Source organism: Rhinopithecus bieti, unplaced genomic scaffold, assembly GCF_001698545.2.
Source record: "Rhinopithecus bieti isolate Rb0 unplaced genomic scaffold, ASM169854v2 scaffold_63069, whole genome shotgun sequence".
Classification (NCBI taxonomy): domain Eukaryota; kingdom Metazoa; phylum Chordata; class Mammalia; order Primates; family Cercopithecidae; genus Rhinopithecus; species Rhinopithecus bieti.
Window position 1 is genome coordinate 95925 of NW_016823949.1, and position 23277 is coordinate 119201.

A 23277-nucleotide genomic window follows, 5' to 3' on the forward strand; every position below is an offset into this window, starting at 1 on the left:
GGTCTTAAAGTGCTCTTGGCACAGCTGGGCACATGCTCAGGATGCAGCAGCTGGGTGGACTAGGCTTCTGGATGAGCAGTCAGTGCTGGTGGGGCAGGTGGGGACTGCCAGTGTAGGTCAGCTGCCAGTGCCCGGGAGGGGTACAATGCATAGGCATTACCAGTACAGTGGGGAGCACACAGGGAGGCAGGAGGAGAAGGAGGGCCTGGGGCCTAGATCCAGTAGGGCATAGTGGGGGGTCAGCAGCTGCTGGGCAGGGCCTGAGGCCTTGGAGGCCAGAATGTCCTGTGTCACTCCAGCAGACCACAAGCTGCCACCAACCTGATGTCTCTGGGGAGGCCCGGCACAGAAACATCCATTCTGCTGGCCGCTGGGGGTCTGGATCACATTTGCAAGAACCTCTCCCAGACTCCTGGACCTATGTCTCTAGTCCTCAGACACAGACAGGCTGAGGCTAGCTGGAAATGAGGAAGCTCCAGGGGCTGCTGAGTACCTCTGAGGTAAGCTGGCACCATGGTCCACCAGTCAGCGCCTAGTGCCAGGCTGGATTAACTGATCCAGCCATAGAGCCTATCTCCCAGAGGATGCCTGTGGGCACCAACCCCACCACCCACCACCAGCCCTTGCAAAGCCTGCCCTGTCTGGACACTGATATACCCTGAGGGCCCAAAACAGCCACTCCAGGGCATTAGAGGGACAGATAACCAGAAGTTCTGACTTGGTGACCAGCCAGCAGTAGCCCAGCAAACAGCCCAGAAGCAGACCCTCACCTCCACGGCCTGCATGGACTTAATGACCACCCCGCACTTCTGCCCTCTCTCTTTCAGGGCTTCTTCGAATGGGTCCATGAGGATAATCAGCTTGAGGCCTGCAGTCTCCTTCCTCTCCACATGCTCTAACAGAAGCACAGCCTTCTGAGGTTTGTCCACAATCACGGTGCTGATGTCTGCTGCAGGGGGCCATCAAGGAGAGTCAGACCATGTGGGCCCAGGCCATGAGTGCAGGCAGCATGTGCCAGGCAGCACTTCCATGGGCTGTGTGCCCATAGCTTATGTGTAAACACATACATAAGACAGACCTCATGTACAGAGGAATGTGCCATGGGCCCTAGGCGGAACCAAGGGCAGAAGTCTAGGGAACCTCTTCAAGCAGATTCCAAGCTTCCCTTTGTTCCAGGTTCTGCCCCCATCATCCCAGGTCTGCTTGAGATATTTACCACCCCCCTGCATCTGTGCAAAGCTGTCATGAACTTCAGAGGGTTGTACCCTGTGTGGAGGGTGCTGCAGAGGTTCCTTCTTGGCAGCTGAGCCCTGTGGAAGGAACCTACAGGTGAAGTCTGACTGGGGACAGCTTGACTCAGGAAGCCAACTCAGGACCCACAGTGTAAGACCCTAGTATTTTTTGAGAGCAAAGTGCCTCTTACGAGTGTCAGACAATCAGCATAACCTGAGAAGCTGGAGGCTAGGGGCCAGCTGCCAGTGGCAGGGTGGGGTGGCAGTGGGCTTACCTGTATTGATGATGTAGCGGATAGCTCCAGGGCCCAGGGTGTCATAGAGCGGGACCACCACCATGGAATATGTGTAGCAGGCCAGCTCTGCAATGATCCACTATGGAGACACACAAGGCAGCGGGTGGGGAAAGAGGGAAGTTAGAGGGCTGTCCTGCCCTTAGGCCCAGGTAACCAGGGTCCCTGCTCTAAGCCCTATGCCTGTGGCAAGGAATCCATGAGGTTAATGGGTTGTGTCTGCTTACCCACAGCCTTGTGGATCAGGCCTGTCCCAGGGAATTCTGTTAACTCCCGGATTTCATGTCCAAACTGCCCCAAGGACAGCTCCACGGCCCGCATGAGCCTATTCCTCAGGTCTTTCCTCCCCACTGGCTCAAGGGGCAGCTGTTGGTAGAGCTGGGTGGGGTGTGGATGGAGTGTGACTGGAGTGGCCAGTGCTGATGAGGGGTAGAGCCAGGGTGGGAAGAGGAGTGGTGGCATAGCCCAAGGGTCTCTGTTTTTTCTTTTGTCCTGGGCCCTACAAACAGTGAAAGCAGGACTATTCCATGGTAGCCAAGCCCTACCCCACGAATCCCTCTAAACCAGTCAAGGTAGATGCTCACCTCTGGCCGATTTTGTGCAAAAACACCAATAAACTGATCGGTGCATGCTTTACAATTGTGCTGGAGAAGTCCAGACCCCAGAAATTCAGCCCGGTCGGCCACCTACACACAGATGTGGGGAAGTGATGAGAAAACAAGGACTCCTCAACAGGGGAAGGAGATCCCCAGGAGGCATTCTTTTTTTTTTTTTTTTTGAAATGGAGTCTCGATCTGTCACCCAGGCTGGAGTGCAGTAGCACAATCTCTGCTCACTGCAACCTCTGCCTCCCGGGTTCAAGCAATTCTCCTGTCTCAGCCTCCCGAGTAGCTGGGATTACAGGTGCATGCCACCACACCTGGCTAATTCTTCATATTTTAGTAGATACGGGGTTTCACTGCATTGCCCAGGCTGGTCTCAAACTCCTGAGCTCCGGCAATCCACCTGCCTTGGCCTCCCAAAGAGCTAGGATTACAGGCATGGGCCATCATGCCCGGCCAGGATTCTTATAGATCTGAGGGATCTCCCTGACTCCCAACCCAGGTATGCTGGAAGCCCTTCAAGGCTGTTGCCAGGAGTTTGGCAGACAGGCCAGGGAAATAAATGACTCTCCGAGACCCAGCAGGTGCCCGCATCCCTCCCTACCCGCCCTGAGTGCCAGATCTGTATGGGTGGCCAGGGTGGGGCCTGTCCTCTATCACTCACCTCCTGGTAGGACAGCCACTGGTAAGGCTGGTTGGGCTTCCTGAAACCAAGACAGGGCCCATTCCCTGCAGAGAGATAAGAAAGCCTTGTGCCAGGGAGGGGTCAGAGTGGATGTGCCACCTGCATCCGCCCATCAGAAACCTGGATGGACATCCCATACTGTAGTGTGTCCACGGGCCAAGTGAACTTCCCTCCTGCACTGCCAGCTACCTGTCTAATCTGCTGAAGCCCAAGAGGGCCTAAAGCACACAAGTATGGCATCACCCCAGGGATCAGGGAGGTCTGAAATGGGGAATGATGCAGTGCCCAGTCCCCACCATAACTTGTGTGGTGATTCCTGTTACAGACCCAAAGGATACAGACACCTGGGGGCCACTGGGAAGAGGTGGTAGGCTGCCTCTCTTTGCTTCTTACCCTGAGAGCACCCAGACATCTCAGAGGTTCGGGTTCAGAACCATGCCAGCCAGTGGCCTGACAGCTCAAGGCTCCCCAGGAGTGTAGAGTGTGGGCCAAGAGATGGCCTAAGGTCAAGCTGTCCCAAGGGCTGGAACAAAGCTGAGGTCAGCCCTTTAGCCACATAATGCAGCTGCTTCTCTGACTCGTAGGAGGAAGGCCAGGAGTAGCTTCTCTCCACTGAACCTGGGGATAGCTCACTGGCCACATCCCTGGTATCATGCTTGCATACCCATCCTCGCACCCACTCAACCCCTGTCACACAGCCCCTCCACACCCCCACAACCCTTCTCACCTGAGATGCTAAGCCCACGGCGGAACACCTGGTACATGGTCCGGGCATCATCATAGTAGTGGGTAAGTAGCTGAGGGCCAGACCCAATCACAGATCGCCGTGCCCCGCCACTGTCCTACAAGCCAAGCACCGGCCAGAGAAGTTGGCTGAGGCAGGTAGGGGTGCCAGGAGAGGGCCGCAGCATGCACAAGGCTGTACACAGCTCAGATGTACAACCCGTGCATGCAGTTAGCACTGTGGCATCTGTGTGCCCACGTACACATGGACTACACACACCTGGACTGTACACACTCGATCTGCACGTAGCCACACTCCAACATAGTTGGCTCATGCATGAAGGCCGGGTATACCAGTGTCCTTACATACAAACTCCACACACACATACAGCATTCACACAGCAGGTCAGCATATACAGAATGTCTGGAGTTTTCAGTTACTGTTCATACACACCCATGGCTCATTCATACAACACAGTGGGGAGTATTGGCTGGATTCAGGAACAACCTGCCAAGGTATCTCCCATCCCATCATCTACTGCTATGCCACAGTTAAGGATCAGTTGGGTGTGGTGTTAGCTAAGAAGGCTGCCACCCATCATTCACTTAATGATGTGAGTTAGAGTACTGTGCTGAAGGTTCTGTCCCAGACACAGAGGCCTAGGAGGCTAGGAAGGGAGGACAGGCTGAATTATGTTTATGTGCAATGAGGGAGGAGAGGCAGGCAGCAAGTTCCTGGGCCCAAAGAGGCACGGCTGCAGAGTGGGAAGGTGGCAAACCCCCTCTGTGCTGGTGAGTAGGGCGAAGAGCCAGCCTTTTCCTGCCTCCTCCCCTTCCACCCTGTCACCCCTCCCCAGGGGCGAGAGTTTCACAGCTCTCCAGTATCACAGCTCCACCTCTCCTTCAAGCACTATTTGAGCTACCCTGGGCTGGGCCAGAACCTGCCACCTCTTGGAACAGCAGGTCTAAGGAAAAAAACATCTGTGAGAACCAGAAAGCAAACAGCCAAACTCAAAACCACAGGGAGCTCTTGACTGTTTTGGAGCGGAAAGTTCTGCTTGGCCAGTGCTTTCAAGAACCAAGCCCACCTAAGACCTGCAAGAGAAGCTGGGACACATCCAATCAGACCCAGTTGGCACCTGGGCAATAGATATGGTACAAGGAAAGACTGTATGCCAGGGACAGAAGAGGCTCAACAACTGGGCATGTGTGTTAGCGATCAGCTGCCAAGCTGGGCTTCGAAGGATGCACAGGGGTTGCCAGGCAGAGTGAGAAGGAGGGAACAGCAACCTGGGCATAGGCAGCATCACATGCAAATGCACCGGCAGAGGCACAGGTGCATTTGGGGAATTGTAGGCAATTCATGGAGCTCCAGATGGCAATGATCAGGTGGAAGAGGCCAGAGAGGCTGCAGATCAAGGCAAAGAATATAGACTTGAGGTTGAGGTAATGGGGAGCCAGGAGAAGGTTTTAGGCCAGGGGGAGTGACATGATCTGAATTGTTTCTCACCACATAGCAGGCACAGTCAATGCTGCCAGGCCTTGTCTGATCTGGGCCCCTCTTGCCTCTCCCATCTCGTTTCCTACCACTGTCTCCTTTGCCTACTCTGGTGCAGCCACTCTGGCTTTCTGTGCTCCTGGGGGATGAGGCAAGGGAGGGTACAGTCATTCCAGGAAGGGAGGCATTAGCTTCATCCCATATCCTGTCTTCCAGACCCACAAGGTGACTCACTCAGTGGCCCCTACACATGAGCCAGGGTCATCCATCTCACCATTCTGACACCATCCAGACCACTGTCACCTCCAACCCATGTGCCTGCAGCTGCTTTCTTACGCTTGCCCCTGTCACACCCACCCTTCTATGGCACAAACTGGTCATGTCTCTCCCTACTGAAAACCTCTAATAGCTCCACGCTGTTCCCCCTGCCGGTCCCTGCACAGTTCACAAAGCTCTGTCCTTGCTGACCTCTCCAGATGTGATACAATCACAAGCTTAACCAAAAACAGCTGTCCTTAGTGACTTCTCTGGGTCATCACACCCTATCTTTACCACACCTTAGAAAGCAGATGCTCTTTTTATTACACCCTTTACAACTGAGGGCCCTGAGTCTCAGAGAGTTAAGAAACTGCCCAGGGCCATACAACTCAGAGGCATAGGCAGGCTTCAAACCCAGGACTGCCAGTCACCAAAAGCCATTCTCCACAGCACTCGGCCGGCCCATCTCCAGCCCCTCTACCCAGCATCCCACACAAAGGCCCCATGTGCTTCAGCACACACCTGCACCTTTGCACATACCATTCTTCTGCTGGAAAAATGCCCTGAAGATCCCAGCCCCTACCTCAACCTGCACTCTCCCCTACAAGGCAAAATATGCTTATGATAGCCAAGGTGCATTGTCAAGAGCAAAAGGCAAGGTGCACAACAGAGTATGTGGTGGATATGAGTAAAAACACGGTGAGTGTCTCTACACATCTGCTCATGGCCAGGACACAGCATTAGCACGTTGCCTCAGGGAAAGAGAACTGGGAGAGCAGGAAAGAAGACAGAAGCTTTTCAGTACATTCCATTTGTTTCTTTTGGACTATGTGAATACATTATCTATTCCAAATGAACAGAATTAAAGAGGAGCAAATTTTTAAAAGGCAAAAATAAATTCCATAAACTTAATAATGAAACACACCTCACCAGTCCTTCCAGGCTTAGCCTAGAACACCCTTGTCCACTGGCCCTGTATCATCTTCCCCTTGGTGGCACCATGTGTGAGTCCACGTGCTCAGGGAGAGCAGGGCCAGGGGTAGGCTGAATCCTGGGTCCCAGTACCAGACCGGGAGAGTCTGGGAGGGAATCTACCAGGCAGCTCCTCATGAACCTGCTTAGGCTTCCTACTGCAATACCAAAGAGCCAAGGCCCTCCTACCCGAGAAGCAGGCAAACCAGAGGCCCAGTGGAAGGCCCAGGTCAGGCTCTGCCCAGAGGCAGTTGCTGGGAGAGGCAGAAGGAGTGCTTGGTAGGAGACCCTGCCCAAGGCTGCTGCAGAGCTAGGTGACTGACTGCCAGGAGAGACAGAGCTTCTCTGGGCCATGTGAGGTCAAATAAGCCACAAGTCTGGTTTCAACTTCCAAGATGCCTGTCTTCTGCCCCCTACTTTCCGCCGTGGAACGTCTCCTACCCTGCTCACCTCTACTTCTTCTGACTGCATCAGGAGGTTGCATGGCGGCTGCAAGGCCTTTGGCCGGTGAGTGAACCAGTAGGCGAGGATGGCAGCCAGGGCACCCATACTCACGAGGGTGGTGGCCGAGAGGCTGCGGAAAAACTGGCCTAAGTCGCCTAGCTCAGGCAGTCGCAGTATCCTCAGGATCTCCTGTGTCTGCATCTTCTCCAGAAGTGAGAGGACAAACTCTGTTGAAAACAAGAGTCAGATGAGGCAACAGACCTGACGGGCAGGTTAGGGAGGGGTCCTGGGTCACAGGACCTGATATCTGGTCTGATACACCACAGGGCAGGCCCTGGCGGAGTTCGGATGTACAGAGTGCACCCCAGAAGCTGGCTACCTAGAAGGGCTTTTCCCAGGAAGAGGCCAGAACCTTCTGCCGTCACACATCCTGCCCAGTTTTCCTGAGAACCACATGCTCAGGCCCTGGGCCATGGCTGACAGCTGCTTCCATATTTTCCAAGACCACTGCTCTGGCAGCTCTGGGAATGCTGCCTCCCGGGCCTCAGGGCCTGGGTGCTCTGTTCTCCTGTGTGACTGCTGTCATAGCGTTTTACTTATCTTTGCTCCTGGGGTGTGGAGAAGAGGGAAGGGCAGTAGAAGTGCTCAGCACAGTGCCCAGGGGTGAAGGAATCCAGGCTCCTCCCACTCTACTTCTAATCTCCCAACTCCAGGCCATGACCCTGAGCGAGACTGAGACTGAAGCGGGGCAGGGCAGACTGCAGATCAGCCCTGACAAATACTCCAGCCCTCATGATGTGAAAGTGAAGACCTATCTGACTGTATGAGCACAATGGCTCTGCACTGTCCCTGACCGAGTACCAAGAGGACAGCTGCCAGGCACGGTGGCTCAAGCCTGTAATCCCAGCACTTTGGGATGGGAGGCTGGGACGGCTGCGGGTCCAAGGTCAGGAGATCAGAACCACTGGCGTAACAGCGGTGAACCCCATCTCTACTAAAAATACCAAAAAATTAGCGGGTGAGGGTGGCGGGGCCTGTAGTCCCAGCTACTGGGAGGCTGGGCAGGAGATATGGCCCATGAACCCAGGAGGCAGAGTTGCAGTGAAGCTGAGAGTGCGCCACTGCACTCCAGCCTGGGGCGGACAGAGCGAGGACTTCCATCTCAAAAATAAATAAATTAATAAACAAATAAATATAAATAAAATTAAAAAAAATAATAAAAATAATAAAATTAAAAAAGAGGACAAGCTGGCCCACCATAACTGGGCCCTGTGCGTCTCCCTGATCCATCGCAAGTGTTCGAGCCAAGGCAGGTGGCAAAGGAGAGAAGGTGGTTAAACTGTAGTGGGAATGAGAACACGCTCAGAGCGAAATGCTCAGCGGAGTGGCTTGTGTGCGGCTCCCGGGGGCCAACATCTCCTGCCATGTCACAGATGGCGGGCCCAGGGAGACCTCACCCATACAGCCCAAAGTCGGGATACAGTGGGCCATCAGGGAGACATGGGAGATTGCTTAGGGTACACAGAGGAAGGTCTTGTGTTGAGAGGCAGTGGGCAAATGGTGAAATGAGAGCAGGCCCCAGGGTCCTGCAGTCCTGCCTCTCGCCACAAAGTGAGGCAAGTGTTGGCCAGGGCAAATACACAGGCCAGCCTGGCTCAGGGTCTGCACATTGCGCTTGGAACTGAAGAATATCAAGGGTGAGGCAAGGTGATGGTAATGGCATCCCAATGGACCCCTCATTGTCACTGGCCTAGTAGGACCTGAGGCTAGAGGCACCTACAGGTCTGCCAGCCCAGAGATGGCAGGATGGGCTTGAGGCTGCCCTGCACCATCCACAGGCACCCTCCTCACAGGCCCTTGGCCTTTGGAAGCATGGCTGTGCTTCCAAGAAGGGAAACAAGGAGAATGCAATAGCGGCTACTCTGCTGCTGTGGGATATGAATCAAACAATTGCTTGACCTCTGAGAGAGGGGAGATCTGCTAAACTCCCAATAAATGGCATTTGTGCTAAACCATAACATCAAAACACCAGAGATGAAGTCAGTGATGTGCAAAGTCATTGCAGAGACAGTCAAAAAACTCTTCAGTTATAATTCCTTCTCCTTCTCTTATGAGCAATGCAAAGCTGAGCCTATCCTTCCTCTCTGAACTTCCACTTCCCCAACTTTAAAATGAGGGCAGTACAATTTAGACATATAAAGCCTCTTGCACTGCATCTGGCATGTTCGGAGCACTAAAGAGATGGCTAAAGAATATACTCATCAAATCAAGAGGACTGCTCAGCCTAGGACACATGAAAAGAGGTCAGGAGCAGGACTGGTTCAAGCACTGGGCAGAGGTGATTTGGCCTGGACACTGTGGCCCCACAGAAGGAGTTTATGCTCTGCAGACGGCACAGCAGGCTGAGTCCTGGGAACACTTATCAGCCACCCATAGGCTCTGGGTGAGCCTCCAGCCAAGTGTGGTATTTTCACTGCGCTCCTGAGCTGGAAATCCAGTTTTAATAGGAGCTTCCTTGAGCTGGGTCAGTTATGAGACCATCCTGGAGGAACAACCCACTCCTAGCATATCCATCCAATTCAGCTTCTGCATAATAAAGCAGAGGACAAGCTACGGACCACAGTGGATTCACCAGGGAAAATCACTCTGGAGAAGACTCTGGGTAGGTGACCTGCTGGCCTTCTTGGGACATTTACTTCCCTAAGCTGCAGATGGGAAGATAAAATCACAGTCAGGCCTATCAGATAAATGACTCACTACTTAGTAGAAAATCCAGACATGCTCGCCAGCTCTTAGGGTGGGTTCTGAGCTGATAGACATTTTTCTTAAAGGAGATGAACTGCCTCAATGATCTGAAAAGCCAAGAACCAAAAAACTCATGCCTAGCACGAGGGCTCAGCTGTATATCCCAAAAGTTTTAAAGGGAACTCTGGAAGGATACCTCATTACCACCAGTCCCTGGTCCCTGGCAGTTGCTCACGGACTCTAAGCTTTGTGTATTGTGGCATTTGGTGCAATGCTAGAGTTTTTACAGAGCACAGCCCAGATTAGCCAAGTCATCCATCTGTCCTTCTACCCATCTAGCAGACCCTCACACGGTCCCTGTTGTCATCTCGCTCAGAGTTGGGCCTGCCCTCGGTCCCATGGGGAGGACACATGAGGAAATGGGCAGTGCTTATGATCAGACATGGGGAGCCAGAAAAGCTGCCTGACTCAGATACGAGGGAGTCAGGGCAGGCTTCTGGCAGGAAGTGATATTGATCCTGAGAATGAAAGATAAAGACGAAAGGGTGGCCTGGCAGAGGAAAGTAAATATACAAAGGCTGGAGTTGAAAGAACACATGGGACACTTAGGGAACAGAATATTCTGTGCAGAAAATAAAACACTGAGCCCACAAAATCTCATGCAAAGATCAGTGCTACAAGTCTGCGGGGCTGGCCTCTTGGATATGCTGAGCTTTCAGCAGTCACCATATTACCATGGTCCTCAGTGGGAGGAAGAAGGGGACTTGACCTAAAATTCCTGAATTCCTGATGCCTGGGCAGCCCTTTCCTACACACTGTACTGTTTGACCCTCACGACAGCTGCAGGTACTCCCTCTAAGGTGGGAGCACAGAGACTCCACTGGAGAAGCCACCTTGTTCAGCAAGCGAGGCACACAGTAAAGAAGTAGTAGAGCATGGACTCAAGCCCGAGACTGCAGTCTCAATGCCAGCCCCTCATGTGGTATGGCCACCCCAGCCCCTGCCAACACTCGGCCCACTCTCACAATCCATCCTTTCCTTTGCATTGGCACTGAGCCCACAGACAACCAGCTCCAGCTGCTTGGAAGAACCCAGGCCCAGGTTCAGGGGCTGGGGGAAGTGCAAGGCCACCAGAGCCTGTGTGAGGGGACAAGCCAGTCAGGCCAGTCATTTGCTATTTTTCGCCAAGCCCACATGGGTGGGCTTCTTCCTGGTCTCACATCAAGAACTCACCAACTTCTCCTGGCTGAGTCCTTCTCCTCCTACCTGGGGTGATGGAAGGCAGTGCACAAAGGGTTTGGCTGCCCACTCCTCCTTACAACTTCTACTTAGGTGTTCACCCCAAAGGAGGTATTTGCAGCAGTGGCAGCTCCTCTGGCCTTGAGGCTGGGCCGGCACCCCTCCTTGGCTGGGCAGCAACCAGAGGATCTCGTTCTTTCAGGCTTACCAATCCTCTCAGTCAGTCAGAACTGCCTGCATTTACACTGAGGTTCCCTTCAGACCCGTGAGCCACTGCAAGGCAGAGTTGTGAGTCCAGGTCCCCTGAGGACATGGGCCTCACAGTCAGCCCAAGCCACCAAGCCTTTGGCATGGGGAGGGCAGACCCTCAGACTTGGAGTCTGGTCTCATCTCATTATTTCACAGGGCCTTGGCCTCCTCTGACCTCCACACCTCTCTTTTGACCTGGGGTAGGGCTTGGTGGTCTCTAGGGTCCCAGTTGTGCTGCCTCCTTCCATACCCCAAGAGACTCTCTTGGCTGCAGCAGAGATGTGTATTGTGTGTGTGTCGGGGGCAAGGGCAGTGCGGACAGTACTCAAGGGAATCAGTGGTGCTGGTGTTGCCAGATGAGTGGCTGTGTTTGTAAATATTCACCTGGCAGGAGAACCCAGGCATGAACAAGCCACTTGACATGAACTAGCCGCCTCCTCCTCTCTTCCTGGAATATCCGACATCTTTTTCTTGAGCACAGACCAGTTCAGAATACCAAGTAGTATCTAAGGCTGAGGAAACTGGAACTTCCTCCCACCTCAGCATGCCCTCTGCTGATTTAGGGCAATCCAGCACGGGAGAGAACAGGAAGAAAGGGGCCCCGGGGGGAAATATGTTGGTTGCAAGGTGGTGGGGTGGCAGAAGCAAAGCCCCAGAGCACAGTCACTGTGGAAATGGCCCTGGGGACCCTGGCATGGCTCCAAGAACCCTCTGCTGGTCCAGCCTCCTAACCTCAATACTCTAGGCTTCACTGTCTAGCTGGATACCCAACCGCTCCTCTCTACCCCAATAGCCCCTGGCCTGACAGCCACCACCAAGCAAAGCCCATTCTCCCATACCACCCTCTCCATAGGTCTCCTTGCTCTAACAGGTGCTTGCGCTGTTACCAAAGTTATTTCCTGATATGTAGGTAGGATCATGTCATGCCACTGCTCAAAAATCTTATCTGGCTTCCTATTGCCTTAGGACCAGAGTCCAAACTAATGATCACACTGAGGCTCTCCATGATCCTCAGATTCTTCCCTCCCCTTAGAATCACTCCAGCTTCCTCTGTATCAGCCTCTCTAATAGGGCTTCATATTATGGAGTTCTGGGCCTCTGAAAACCTCTGAGGTCTTCAAAAAGGGTGGAGAAGCTCAAGCCCAGCCACCAAATCATTTAAGAATCTCTTCAACTCCAAGTGAAGAACTCTAAAAGAAAACTACAACCTCTCCCAGGGCCCAGGGACCCTAGCAAACAAGCTTGGGAGAGGGCCCAAAGGGGGTATTCCGGTGCTGAACTGACCTGGGTCCAAATCTTGACTCAGTCTCTTGATAGCTGTGTGGCCTTGGGCAGGTCACTTTGCCCCTCTGGGCCTCATCTCAAACAAGCTTGTGGACCAAGAGTGCAGTGCCAGGAATGTAGTAAGGGAAACACTTAGTAGATAGTAAGTAGCTGAAGCAGTTACTCCATCTCTTTGCAAGCCAAAGGGGCTCAAAGACAACTTGCACAAGTAGATGCATTCACACCCTACCTTTCCAGCAGGCTCCTGGCACTGGGGAGACGGCTGAGCTCGTCCCACTAGAACCAGCCTCCCTTTATAGGGCCTATGGGGCCCAGGGAAAGAAGTTACCACATCTTGATCAAAGCACAAAGTGGTGAAGGCCCTGCCCCGAGTCTGCCCTCCTGGGGACAGCCGATGGCAACAGCCGCCTGCTCTGAGAAGCTGGGTGGTGGTAGAGGCGCTAGCAGTGGTGGCGCAGGCTCCCTGGTGGCTGTGGGAGCAGGTCTGGCAGGGACCAGGGCACAGAGCAGTTCTGTAAGGAGTTGCTGGCCCCTCAAGGCCCCCGCCAGCCCCACCTCCATCGGCATGCAGGGCGGTGCTGGCTCAGATCAGCTCAGAGCCAAGCAACCCAGCCTTAACCCTCACCCTGCCAGTGTGCCAGAGCCTCAGCTTGCACCCCCCTGTTTTTCCCCTCACCTTACCCTGTTTGCAGTTCTGAAAGGGAGTTTGCCAAGCGGGTTTCTTAAAAACAAAGGCTCCTTACACATCCATTTGAGACAACGATTAGGGCCAGGCCTTTGCGATGGTCTTGGGACTGCAGTGAGCATAAGTTTATGTGTGTAGGGGGTGGTGGGGGGGTGACAGGAAGTAGTGGGGAGTAGGGGGTGGGGATGCCAGCTCTCTGGCACCGAGGGCGACTGCACCATCCACCCGGGATATTCTGCCTCCAGCCGCTCCCAGGGGCTGCCTCTGCTCCCTACCCCCACAAGGTCACAGTCACAGCCAACCTACTTGGGAAGAGGAAAGAAACAACACAGTTTCAGAGAAAACATCTGCTTAGGGATGCTCTGGGGAGTGAGGACACTCTGGACCAAGGATCAGAGCCAGCAGGTGGAAGATAGTGGCTGATCTCCACCACAAGACCCCAGGGCAGCACACCAGCCCTGCTGTGAGGCCTGCACTAAGAAATATTGTTGCCTGGCTTGCACAGGAATGGTCACCCTGGAGCCAGAACTCACACCCTTGCCTATTAGGACCAAAGCTGAGCTCTGAAGTCCTGCAGCACCTCTGCCAGACTGAGAGACTGAGGTCCCAGGGACTCCTGGGGGTCTCACTACTGCAAGATCTGTGAGGCTTACGGGTGTGGGTGGCTACTTCCATAGCATTTTCACTACTACTTCCATGGCTAACATGCGGCTGAGCACACAAATATGATTACTGCGTATTTGGAATTGGACATTCATTCTGATCATAAGACAGACAGCTAGACTCATGGTGGCACCTGCTAATAAGTAAAAGACAAGTCCAGGCCACAGGACCCAGCTTACCACTGCCCCCAGGCCCTACTCACACCAGGTGCTTCTGGGCAATTATGAGTCTGCCTGCACTGGGCCACTGTCCACCCAAATTTAACCCTGCTCCCTTGCTGCAAGAATGTCCCAGGACAGGACCCAGTGCTCTGAGCTACCACTTGAAAGCTGTTTGCCTAATTGCCTGGCAACTTGGGAGCCCACAGGCTTGCAACACCTTTCCTGGAGCTGATAACGGCTTCCACTACTCACCCTACCATCTGGGTGAGCCATGAGGAGAGCTTCCTGCCTCAGCGACCCTCATCTGGAACTTGGCCCTAGCTTCCCCCAACCCACCCCGATTAAAATGAACAAATATCTGAGGACCCCCGATCAGCCCACAAAGTCACTTCCCCTTTCTTCTAGGCAGGACCCTTACTTTTCTCCAGATATCTTCAGAGATGTTTTTAATATGAAAGCTTCCTTTAATGCTTCTCAAGGCAGTCTCTGGGGCAGGAAATCCAGTGGTTGGTGGGAAATCCCACAGAGTGCCAGAGGCATAGAGCTGAGGGAGTAGTTTTGCACTAGGCAGTGTGCAGCCCAGTTGCCAGGTTAAGAAATGCACAGCCTTCACTGTTACACATGTGCAACCCTGACCTGCAGAGGTGCAAACACAGTAACCCACACTTGCCTAACACCTACCCTCTCCACACAGGGATTCAAGCTTGTCTCTGCTGTGAGAGAGGGGCTTGCTCTCCATTTTCCTCTTGGGTTTTAATTAGATTCGCAGAACCACATAAGACCAGGGCAGAAATAGAGCAAAGAGCCTCCCTGACTTGGGAATTGCCAAGTGAGACCCACTGTGCATCCCCCATGAGACAGAGGTCCAGGATACGATATGGGATTGCCAGGTTACATGGTGTATCACCTGTCAAGCCTCCCCAAGGAGCCTGATCATAGCTCTGATGGTTCAATTAAGCCCCTTGAATGTAGAAAGGCCCAACTAAGGCTGGCTGTGACTGAGCATTTTACAGAGCCACCTGTTGCAACTAGCCCAAGCTCACTATGAACATGCCTCCCTTTAGCGGCCTCCACCGCCTGCTGGCCTCCCCATCTTCATGACAGTACCTTTCAAAAATCTCACTTATGCTAAGCCCTGCTCAGGGAATCTGGGTCCACATTCCTGATGCTAACACCAGGAAGCCAGGCACAAACAATGCTTTCAGGAACTTTAAAATACGAATAGCCTTGAGAACAGAGGAGCAAACAGATACACAGTGTCTTTCACACGCTCTGAGATAAAGGTTGTCCTCACTATGAATCAGGCAGGACAAAGTTCTCAGGGCAAAGAGGGACAGCAGGAGCTAAAACAACAGCAGTGGTCCCTTTGGAAATATTTACAGGGTATGACAACCAGGACTGATGGTGTGGACGAGTTCAGTTCCTTCCACGCCAAGCCCTGGGACAGCAGGCAGGACCCTATGAATACTGACCAAGGCCACGATCACCTCACAGGCAGAGGAACACTCCCTGGCCAAGTCCTTCTGTGCAGGAAGCCAAGTCCTGTGGCTGTAACATGATCCTTTGCCTTCCCGGCCATGTCCACGTTAGGACTGCTGGTGTCCTGGCCTCAGGAGCAATGATCCATTTCTGTCACTGGCTCAAACTTAGGACACACTGCAAACTAAGCCTGAACCAGTAAAGGGCATATGGGCTGCTCATGGCGAGGCCATGCACTCAGAGCTCAACTGCAGCTGGCTGGGGTACAAGCAGGATGGGATGCAACCTCCTCCAGCTAGAGGGAAGCTCCTTGAAGTAGGAAGGGTCCTGCCAAGATATGGCTGGGGGTCACTGAGGTGGGGGGAGAAAGAAAGGGATTTGCTTGCCTGCTTGTTCACTTAGGAGCCCTGTTGGTCTCCTGTGGACATGTGCTAGGGGATAAATGCACAAAAGATAGAACCTGAGTCATCCTTAGCCAGGGAGAGAGAGCAAGGAGAGGATCCGAGCTGGGTGGGAAAGGGAGGAGAACGAGGCTATAGCAGAGTGACAGAAGTGTGTTGGTAAGTCACAGGAAGAGCCTGTAAGATGTTGGGGCCCCTGGCAGGAGCCCCCACACAGTGGCGGGAAGGAGGCAGAGGTCTGGCTGCATTGAGGACGGGGCCAAGAAGCTGAGGCTGGCAGGATGGCACTTAGCTGTGGGGAGAAAGGAAAAAGATGGTGATGGGTACTGTATATCTGCCTCATGCCTTCAGAGTCACAGCCCATAAGCTAATGGCACTCAGCCCTGGGGGTTTGGTATGCAAAAGTGCCCCAGGCACACTTGGCAAAGGGATTGCTGCTGCAGCCGGGATCCGGCATGGTTCCTTCACCTACCATTAAAGAGTCACTGAATGTTTTTGTAGACTAGAAAGTGAGCAAGCCAAAAAGAGTTTTGCCTTTGGTTAAGGGTGCATTTTCTGGCAAATTTGGTAAATAGCTGAATATTCTGGCATCCCCATAGTCTGACAAAATTCCTCTTCTGAATGCCACAAGAAGAAACAAATCTGAATTTTCTCCAGTTTAGCAAAAGGCTGTGCTGGTCAACAGGAATCTGCCACCTCCTGAATCTCCGCTCTGGAGGTCAGGCGGCACAGCAGCTGCAGCCTTAAGCTGCCCTCCCTCTGGCAGCAAGCAGTCAAGTTCTGCTGTTGGCCTGTGAGAGCCTACAGTGTCCACAGAGTTAACACTAGACTGGAGCAGCCCAGCCCTCAGTGGGCAGGGAGCACTGGGAACTCAGGCCTCCTTTTCAAGGCCAGGATGAATGGGAAAAATGCAAATGGCCACCTCCCAGGAGCGGCAGGGGAGGGCCTGCTGCTGGCAGGAGGGCATCACTCCACTTGGGTCTGTCACATGAAAGGCTTTGTATTCCTGCCGCTGGCCGGCTCCTGGCCAGGCTGGGGCTGTTCTCACCAGAAAACAAAAATGTCTTTCAGACCAAAGCAAAACGAGGCCCCAGCTGGCCCAGGCAGGTCCTCGGGTGTTGTTCACACTGACCCACTGTGAACACCCATCACTGGGGCTCTCACTTTGCACCCACTGGAAGGAACCCACCATCTTTGGAGAGGGAGCTGGGGGCCTCAGTGGCTGCTGAGGAAAGCACTATGTAAGGTCGGGGGGATGGAGGTGGGATCCAGAAAGAGGGTCAGCCCCCTCTGAGGCTCTGTTGGTTTTGTGCTTTTCAGAAATAGTAGTGGCTGAGTCTGAAGTAGCACCTGTTTTTTTTGTATAAGGAAACTTCAGTCATTCTCACAGTGTTGACGGTAAACATGGAGAAAGAAATGGGAAGAAAAAAGTGCTGGTACATGAGAAGACCCTGCAGTGCACAGAGTGGACTTTTAAGAATGGAGGTCACGTGTGTCCTCTGCCTGGTACCCACGGTCCTGCTGCCGCAAGTGCCCTCAAGCTGGGGGTGGGGATGAGGGCGGCCCAGAGCCCCGTGTGTGTGATCAATAGCTTCCAGGGCTCGGGCTCCTTCTTCAACCAAGGCTCCAAGCCAAGGTCAGGCTTCAATCTTTTCCTTTTTTTGGCTGACTTTCAGCAGACAAAACACTGCTTCTCTGACACCCCATGGTCACCAGGAGTTGCCCATTAGCCACAGCACAGACCTTGTGCCCTGTGGAGCATGGATGCCACTCGGACTCCCACTATCAGGAGAAATAGCACAGCAAGATCTCAAGCACATATGTGGCCATTGAGCCTGAGAGGACATCTAGAACAAAACCACTTTGGAATTGATTTTGAATTCCAATAGGTGGGTTGGTGGATGCTCCATAGATCTCCTGAAATCCAAGGGAGATATGTCTTGTCAGCCTCTGGGGCCAAAGGCAACTACTATTCCTTTGGGCCACACAGTATCTTCATGAAGCCAAGGTGCCAGGCATGTCTCTGTGAGAGGTCATGGAACTGTCCAGGGATCAGAAGCGGGAGGCAGAGGAGACAGGACACTTCAGAGTGATCTGGAAAAGTTGGCCCCACAGGTCATAGCCTTCCATATCTGGTCTGCAGCAAGGAGATCAGGGACACATGCACCCAAATCCCCTACCAGCCTACTGGATGGGGGAAGGCCCACCCTCCATTTTTCTCTAAACCCTCCCTGCCACCACAGACAGACTTAGGCTTAGGGGAGTTGGCCTGTAGAATATGCATGAGTTGGCTGGGCGTGGTGGCTCATACTTGTAATCCCAGCACTTTGGGAGGCTGGGATTTTGAGGTGGGTGGATCACTTAGATCACCTGAGGTCAGGAGTTTGAGAACAGCCTGGCCAATGTGGTGAAACCCCGTCTCTACTAAAAATACAAAAAAATTAACCGGGCGTGGTGGCAGGTACCTGTAATCCCACCTACATGGGAGGCTGAGGCAGGAGAATCACTTGTACCCAGGAGGCAGAGGTTGCAGTGAGCCGCGATCACGCCATTGCACTCCAGCCTGGGCAACAACAACAAAACTCTGTCTCAAAAAAAAAGTTTATATATATATATATATGCATGAGTTGAAGGTGTCCCCAGAGAATTACATCCAGCCCATCTGCTGGAAAGCACAGTCACCATGAACACTAAAGTTCTCCAGCCACTAAGCCAGGTCCTAGGGTCTAGGTGGCTTCATGCAGCATCAGCTCTAGTGGCAGGGCAGAGTGGCCAGAGCTTTTGTCCCTTCCAAAGCAAAGGGGTCACTGCAGGCCTGGATGGGTCTCCACTGAGTCCACTTTCTCCATACTGACAGTTGCCTTCCTCTCACTGGCCAAAAGGCCTTGCCATCCAGCCTCCAGCCAACCTCCCTGTCCAATCTCACTGCCCAGCTCACATCCCACCTTGCTGCTCTCTGTCCCAGCTCTGACTGTCCTTGCTGTGCAGCCTCCCGCTGCCCTTTCTATCCAATATCTGGTTGACCTCACTGTCTCTCCCAGTGACGCTTCTGCCTATTTATCAAGCAGGATCCGCAGTCAGTGTCTAGAATGGTCTGCCGCAAAGCTAAGGCTGACACAGGGGTGCGTGGGCAGGAGGAGTCCCACAGGGGAGTCTCAGCCCCTACAATAGTCCATGAGTTGGAGGGAAAAGCAGGGCTTTGTAGCAGGACTGAGTCTTGATCAGTCACTTGGAATCCACATCCTGCACTGCTAGGCCAGGCTATGCTGAGAGTGAGGTGGGTCCCAGGCACTGGTCAATAGGGTCTGTCTCAGAGCTGCCCAGTCAACCTGGGCCTGTCTACTCACTCATTTATCCAATAGCTATCAATTACTAAGTCTCTTCCTGGCCCTAATAGGTGCCAGCCCACATTTGCTTATAGCAGGGGCTGAATACTAAGATGCTGATTGTTCCCTCACTGGTCTGGCTTCCTGCTCTAAATTCCCAGGAGACAGTGACCTCAGAACACAGGCTTAAATGGGCAGATGGCAAATCAGAAGCCATTCCCAACTCCCCCGGACAACCCCTACTAAATACCTGGATTAGGTGCGGGGAGAGGAAGCGTGTCTCTGGGAAGAGCTGGCAAATAGGGTCAGGTGGGACTTCTTGGGATTTGAAATCCTTCCAGCTCTGAGAGTATTGGTTGGGTCTCAGAATAGATAGCTCGGCTTGGCTTGGAATTTCTGTTCCAATCCACTTCCCATCTTCCCATTTCTGCCTGTCCCAGGCCCCAAGATTCACATGAATTAGGAGCTACACAAAGGAAGTAGGCCCGGGAATAACCACGCCTACCACGGATCTCCTGGGGCAGCCGAGCAAATGATGAGGAACCACCCCTGGGCATCCTGAAGGACAACCCTAAGGGCTCAAAGCAGCATCTCATCCACAGCACTCCCCTAACCCCACCAATCCGGGGACCCAGTGGATGGTTAGTGGGAACTCTGGCGAGGCCAATGCAAGGAATGGGGCCATCACACCAGACCATCCAGTGAGGTGAGGACCTTGACTGGGAATTCCTCTCATCTAGGCTTGGCAGAGTGGCTCAAGATCCCCATCTATCAGGAGACTGGAACCTTGGAGCTCTAAGGAAGCAATAGCCCTCAGAGAAGACTCTCTTCCACAAAACCGGTCACCCAGAAGCTGTGGGTTCACTAGTTCATTCATTCATTCAGTAAACACTTCTGGAGCACCTCCTTCTGTTCCAGGCTGCACTGATTCTCAGCACTCAGGGTTCTCCAGTGAAGGGTAACCTGGCCCTGACTGCAAGGAGTTTACACCTGCTTTTCCCTACTGCTTCTAACATATTAGCGTCATCCCCCAGCTGGGCACAAAGCCTAGCATCCTAGCAGGAGCACACTCAAAATCTGTTGTTCACTGATTGACTTGTGGTAATGAAACAGCTTATAAAACACATTATTAAAATAAATTACTCTCAGGGAATTCTTTATATCATTAGTTTATGCAATAAACACTTAGGTACCCTGTGTGCCCAACTCTGGGTTGGGGACATAGACATGAGACACCTGGCCCTGCCCTCAAGGAGACCATGGGACTTGTGAAGGAGGCTTGTGGAGCACAGGAATAGTGTCACCTTGGTCATCCACATGCCCAGTTCTACCCATACCTCCTTGACACAGCCACTGCACAGAATACAGCCAACGCTGCTTGGCCTGTTATCCTAGGCCTACAGAGTCCAGCTCTGGCAACCTCACTGGCCAAGCAGAATTTGTCCTTCAACTTCATTCAGATTCATTCAGATTCCTATTTCCAATCTTCCCTTACACAGGTCCCTTGGCCTGGAATGCCTTTTCTTTCCCTACTCCCTTTCTGATGTCAGAATCCTGGACCCTCTTTAAGGAAAGCCTAACACAAGTTATTATACTTTTAGCTAACATGGCTGGCTGATCATGCCTGGTGGTCCCTTCCTGGACTGAAAGTCTGAGAATGTGGCCTGACTCACAGCCTTTATAAGTTGCTTCACCACTGAACCTCTCTGAGTCTCAGGGCCTCGCCTAGGTAATGGGGAAAACAGCCTACAGTGTTGTGGGAGGATGGAAGGAAAGCTCGGAGAATCATAGACAGGGTGCTTGACACATGGTAGGTGCTCAGTGAAACAGGAGCCAAGTCAGCCTGTTTGCAGCAGTTAATCCCATAAAAACACCCCTCCACACACACCTAGTACTTAATGAGTATTTGAGTGCCTACTATGTGCCCAGTGCTAGCTGGATACACAGTGTAGCTTCTGTTATACAAAAGCCTGTAACTTTTGCCCAGTTTTACAAACAAGCCAGAGCCTCATGATCACTCACTCCATGTATGGGACAGTCCTGAGTCCCATCTGAGGCTGTAGCCGAGCCACATTCAGCCTTCTGAAGGTCAACCTGTGAATCTTTATAATCACAAGGAGCAGAACACCAGCTAGAGAGCATAATGACTGGGTTCTGCTGCCCCCTGGTGTCAGTATGCTCCTACCACACAGGCTGGAGAGCTGTGAGAAGGTGCTGAGGGCAAAATCCTGCTCCACGCTGGTGCACCCTGTACAAATTCAGGCTTCGTTTGTGAAGCATGTCCCCAGCTGGCCACAGAGCCACCTGTTCTGCCTGGAGCTCCACCATCTGTCCCAATTCATAACTGCCATCTCCAAACCCCTGGGGTGGCCCTAGACCTCAAGTCAGTTCTCTACCCTAATGGGAGCCCAGAAAGGCGTAAGGGAAGGATCTCATGGGCCTGAACTACGCCAAAGTATGCAAGTCTATGCTTGTCCTAGGCATCTATAACCAGGAGCATGCCAAACCATTCTTTAGACCGGCAACCTTGTCTCACCCCACCAGGGCCAGCCCCACTTCTCCTAAGGCAAAGACTAGGGGTAGGGGCTTATCTCTTCTCCTTACTGGAGCCCAGCCTCAACTCAAGCCATCCTTGGGCCACATCTATTCTTATCCATAACATCATAATGACCTCCTACTATCCTCCTGGATTCCACTCTCTTCCTCTTGACTCAGCAGCTAAATGGAGGGCTCTTCTGTCACCCAAATAAAACCTTCTCCAGAATCCTCTCCCACAACCCACATTGCTCAGACACAAGACCCTGAAGACTCATCCCTCATTGCAGTTTTTTCCACAAACTCTGCTGGTTTGGCTTCCTCCACTAGGAAATTGGCCTCCCTATCTCTAACAAATTCCCCTGAATACTGCAGAAGCCCACTCAGAGGTCACTGATGGTTGGGTATATGATGGAACAGATTGGATCCTGCAGCATGGGACTGCCTTAGCCTAGAGGAAGGTGTGCCCTTTTATAAAGTTATCCACCAAGAGTGGGACTTCTTTCTACTTTGCACGAAGGTGCTGTATAGGCAGGCAGAAGCTCCAATCTACTGCTCCCATTGTCCTCTAGGTGTTTATGGCACTGAGGGCATGCTTCCCCAAACCAGACCTAGCATCTGACTCATACTGGACTTATTTTACTTGTCTCCTTGTTTAGTATTCAGCACACAGGTGAGATCTGGACTGGCTCAGGACTCTGCTGGCCTCTCTAGCAGGCAACAGGACAGACACAGCCCAGAACAGATGGCTATCTCCCCCAGACAATCAGCTCCTCCTCCTGGTACATGCCACACCCCCATCCCCAACTTTATGTCATCTCTCCCTGAGGGCCCTTGAGGGAAGCCCTTGCCTGGCCCTACCTCATCTCCCTAGGGACCAGGTTAGGTGGCAGAAAGCACATAACTCTACTAAAGAGAGATATTGCCTCCTGTTACTGGCTGAGTGGAAGGGATCTGGCAGCTGCCATGGGACCATGGGACCCTGGAGATGACAAGGCGGAGCATGTTCTCAGGTGTGCTCACAGAACTACGGCTCTTAACTCAGGAGTCTCTTCTGCCCCCAGAGAAAGGCTGGGGGCCAGGTGAAGTCTCAAGGAGGATGGACACATAACTTAAAATGCCCCAGCATTTGTCTGGGGTATTTTATCCAATGAGCACCATAGACCAGCCTCAGCCTCTTGCTTTTTGCATTGAGAAGCTTGGCCTCTGTGGAAGCAGCCACTACCTGCCCCAAGAATCACTCCTGCTTCACGGTTCTGAGGCCTGTATAGTCTCTCAGCAAGGCAGCCCCCAGTTTCCTATTAGAGGAGGCAGCTGACCACTTTAGGAAATGCTCCACAAGGAAACAGGACTCCACTTTGAGTCAGTGCCAGCTAACCCTGCCCACAGACAAGGACCCCACACAGTGAGGGACTTTTTCTCACAGGCTGCTGCTGATGACCCCGGTCACAAGTGGTCCTGCAGCTCCTAGACACCTCCCTGCAGCCACAGAAGACCAAGTCTTCAGAGAGCTGACCTTGGACCCATGGCTGAGTGGGGGCTTCCTGACAGTAGGGCAAAGGGGTCCTGGCAGTGGGGAGAGGTTCTGAGACCATCTATCACGCAGGCATTAAATGGTGGCTGTCATAACCACCATCACCATTATTTTAATTATCCTTGCCCTTTACCTCCAACCCCAGCTCTAGCCCTGTCCTTGCCTGCTGGATGTGCCTCAGGACCAGAGTGCCCCTGCACAGCCGGTCACAGACACTGGCAGACAGAAGGAGCTTAGGGAGGTGAGGGGATTAGGGAGGCTTCACTCAC

General features: G+C 52.9%; 1 protein-coding gene and 1 long non-coding RNA gene across 8 annotated transcripts in view; one reads left to right on the plus strand and one right to left on the minus strand.

The window, feature by feature from the left end:
* Positions 1 to 23277, minus strand: part of ACSL6 (acyl-CoA synthetase long chain family member 6) — a 62829-nt gene that overhangs the window by 37685 nt on the left and 1867 nt on the right. For 5 of the 7 annotated variants that reach the window (XM_017862086.1, XM_017862089.1, XM_017862084.1 and 2 more), the window contains exons 2-7: positions 6714 to 6934; positions 3540 to 3654; positions 2792 to 2856; positions 2110 to 2211; positions 1508 to 1607; positions 771 to 949 (exon numbers count right to left, since the gene is read on the minus strand). In XM_017862086.1, the coding sequence (XP_017717575.1) occupies positions 771 to 949; positions 1508 to 1607; positions 2110 to 2211; positions 2792 to 2856; positions 3540 to 3654; positions 6714 to 6908 (756 nt within the window). In that variant the 5' untranslated portion in view covers positions 6909 to 6934. Of the gene's footprint in view, positions 1 to 770; positions 950 to 1507; positions 1608 to 2109; positions 2212 to 2791; positions 2857 to 3539; positions 3655 to 6713; positions 6935 to 7086; positions 7308 to 12453; positions 12673 to 23277 lie in introns of those variants that run through there. The other 2 variants (XM_017862088.1, XM_017862087.1) reach the window with 2 other exon arrangements.
* On the plus strand, positions 16635 to 20078 carry LOC108521983 (uncharacterized). Its single transcript, XR_001883326.1, has 2 exons — positions 16635 to 16854; positions 19380 to 20078. It is a non-coding gene; the product is annotated as an uncharacterized LOC108521983 (long non-coding RNA).